The 1887-nt window shown below is 38.2% G+C and overlaps 1 protein-coding gene across 1 annotated transcript in view; it reads right to left on the bottom strand.

The window, feature by feature from the left end:
• The window catches only part of RBM11 (RNA binding motif protein 11), a 10917-nt gene that overhangs the window by 5421 nt on the left and 3609 nt on the right, over window positions 1-1887 (bottom strand). The window contains exon 2 of the mRNA XM_006773938.2: window positions 1042-1204. Coding sequence (XP_006774001.1) covers window positions 1042-1204 — 163 coding nt within the window. The remainder of the gene's footprint in view (window positions 1-1041; window positions 1205-1887) is intronic.

Raw genomic sequence — 1887 nt, 5'->3', positions numbered from 1 at the left:
GTCAAGGGCATGTACCTTGGCTGCGGGCACATCCCCAGTGGGGGGCGTGCAGGAGGCAGCTGATCAATGTTTCTAGCTCATTGATGTTTCTAACTCTCTATCCTTCTCCCTTCCTCTCTGTAAAAAAATCAATAAAACATATATATATATATATATATAAAAGGAAATTCTAGGTAATGGGAAATTCTAGGTAATAGGTCCAAATTTTGAAAGGAATACTATAATACCCTTCAATTAGGTTTAATAAAACAATTTAGAGAGCATTTACCAGTGTATAACTAAAAAATGAAATGACAAATCCAATGTTGTTTGAGTTATGACAAAAAACAAAACTGGTAAAAATTTATCACAGCCTAATTTTTTTTCTGTAAGAAGTTTTTTCATCAAGAAATGTTTTAATATATAGTGGATTATTTATAATTAGTGAAAAATCAGAAAGGCTCTAAATCCAACTGGAGAATGTTATTCCGTGGGGCATTATTAAAATACTAGAGGCCCGGTGCACAAAATTTGTGCACGGGGTGGGGGGAGGGTTCCTCAGCCTGGCCTGCAATGACGCCAGCGTTCCTTGACCCGGCCTCCGGCCCGAGTCCCCTCCCCTCCCCTCAATCCACATAGCCGGGACCCCTTCCCTCCACGCTGCTGGGGCATGGACGCTGGGCTTGTGTTGCCAGGGCAACGCTGCCAGCATCCCACCCTGGCCACTACAGGCACTGCCACCTTTGTCGCAGAGTGACGGTTAATTTACACATTACTCTTTTATTAGATAGGATCATATCTGGACATATTCAATATGTGATATTGAACTGTAATTAGAAAATATGGAGTAAAAAAGTGGAGTCAAATATTATAAAACAAATAATTTTATTAGTTATACTAGTAACTAAGAAAAAGTTTGCATTACCATGGTAATGATCAGAGGAGGGAAAAACATAAACAGCAGACTATGGGAGTACTTCTTTGGTCTTTGCTATATAGAAAACAAAATGCTTACACTTCTGAACTCACCAACAATAATAAAACTCACTTGGATAAACCTACCAAATCGATACTGCACATTAATCGGTCTTCCATATAAACGAATTCCATTCAGCAAAGCTATGGCATAAGACACTGATTCTGGGTGTTTAAAGCAGACAAATCCAAAGGACTTCGGCTTTCCTTCTCTGTCTTTGCATATAGTCACTTTGGTTAATGGCCCAGCCTAGAAAAAACTTAAAAATTATTTTCTCATAAATCTAAAGATGTTTTTCACAAATAACTCACGTACATTTAGTTTTAGACTTTAAAAAATCTGTTAGCAATAACAGCTTTATGTAGTTCTGCTAATAATAGAATTTCCTAACAATTAATATTACACTTCATCACACTTTCTTGGTACTTTCTGGCTCATCAAGAAACATTTACGTTGTTAAGAACAGGAAATTGCCCTAACCGGTTTGGCTTAGTGGATAGAGCGTCGGCCCGCGGACTCAAGGGTCCCAGGTTCGATTCAGGTCAAGGGCATGTACCTTGGCTGCGGGCACATCCCCAGTGGGGGGCGTGCAGGAGGCAGCTGATCAATGTTTCTAGCTCATTGATGTTTCTAACTCTCTATCCTTCTCCCTTCCTCTCTGTAAAAAATCAATAATGATATTATGTTAAAGTGTAGAGGAAGCAAATAAGATTTTTAAAAATGTTACATTTACCAATAAAAATGTCAGAACTTTAAGCCAGAGCATTGTTCAGAATATTCACACCATAATACAATGGATTTGTAAAAAGATGTCAAAATAAACAGAACCTGTTCTTATTTACAACTGAAGGACAACCCTGATTATATTATGTATACCTGCTCTGGATTCCATAAAAAAGCAAGTTAGTTCTCTTTAGAATTACAGTGGGGCT

The sequence above is a fragment of the Myotis davidii genome, unplaced genomic scaffold (assembly GCF_000327345.1).
Source record: "Myotis davidii unplaced genomic scaffold, ASM32734v1 scaffold24, whole genome shotgun sequence".
In the NCBI taxonomy this organism is placed as follows: Eukaryota; Metazoa; Chordata; class Mammalia; order Chiroptera; family Vespertilionidae; genus Myotis; species Myotis davidii.
The sequence above is the reverse complement of the archived record's forward strand: the minus strand, read 5'-3'. Positions and strand labels throughout refer to the sequence as shown.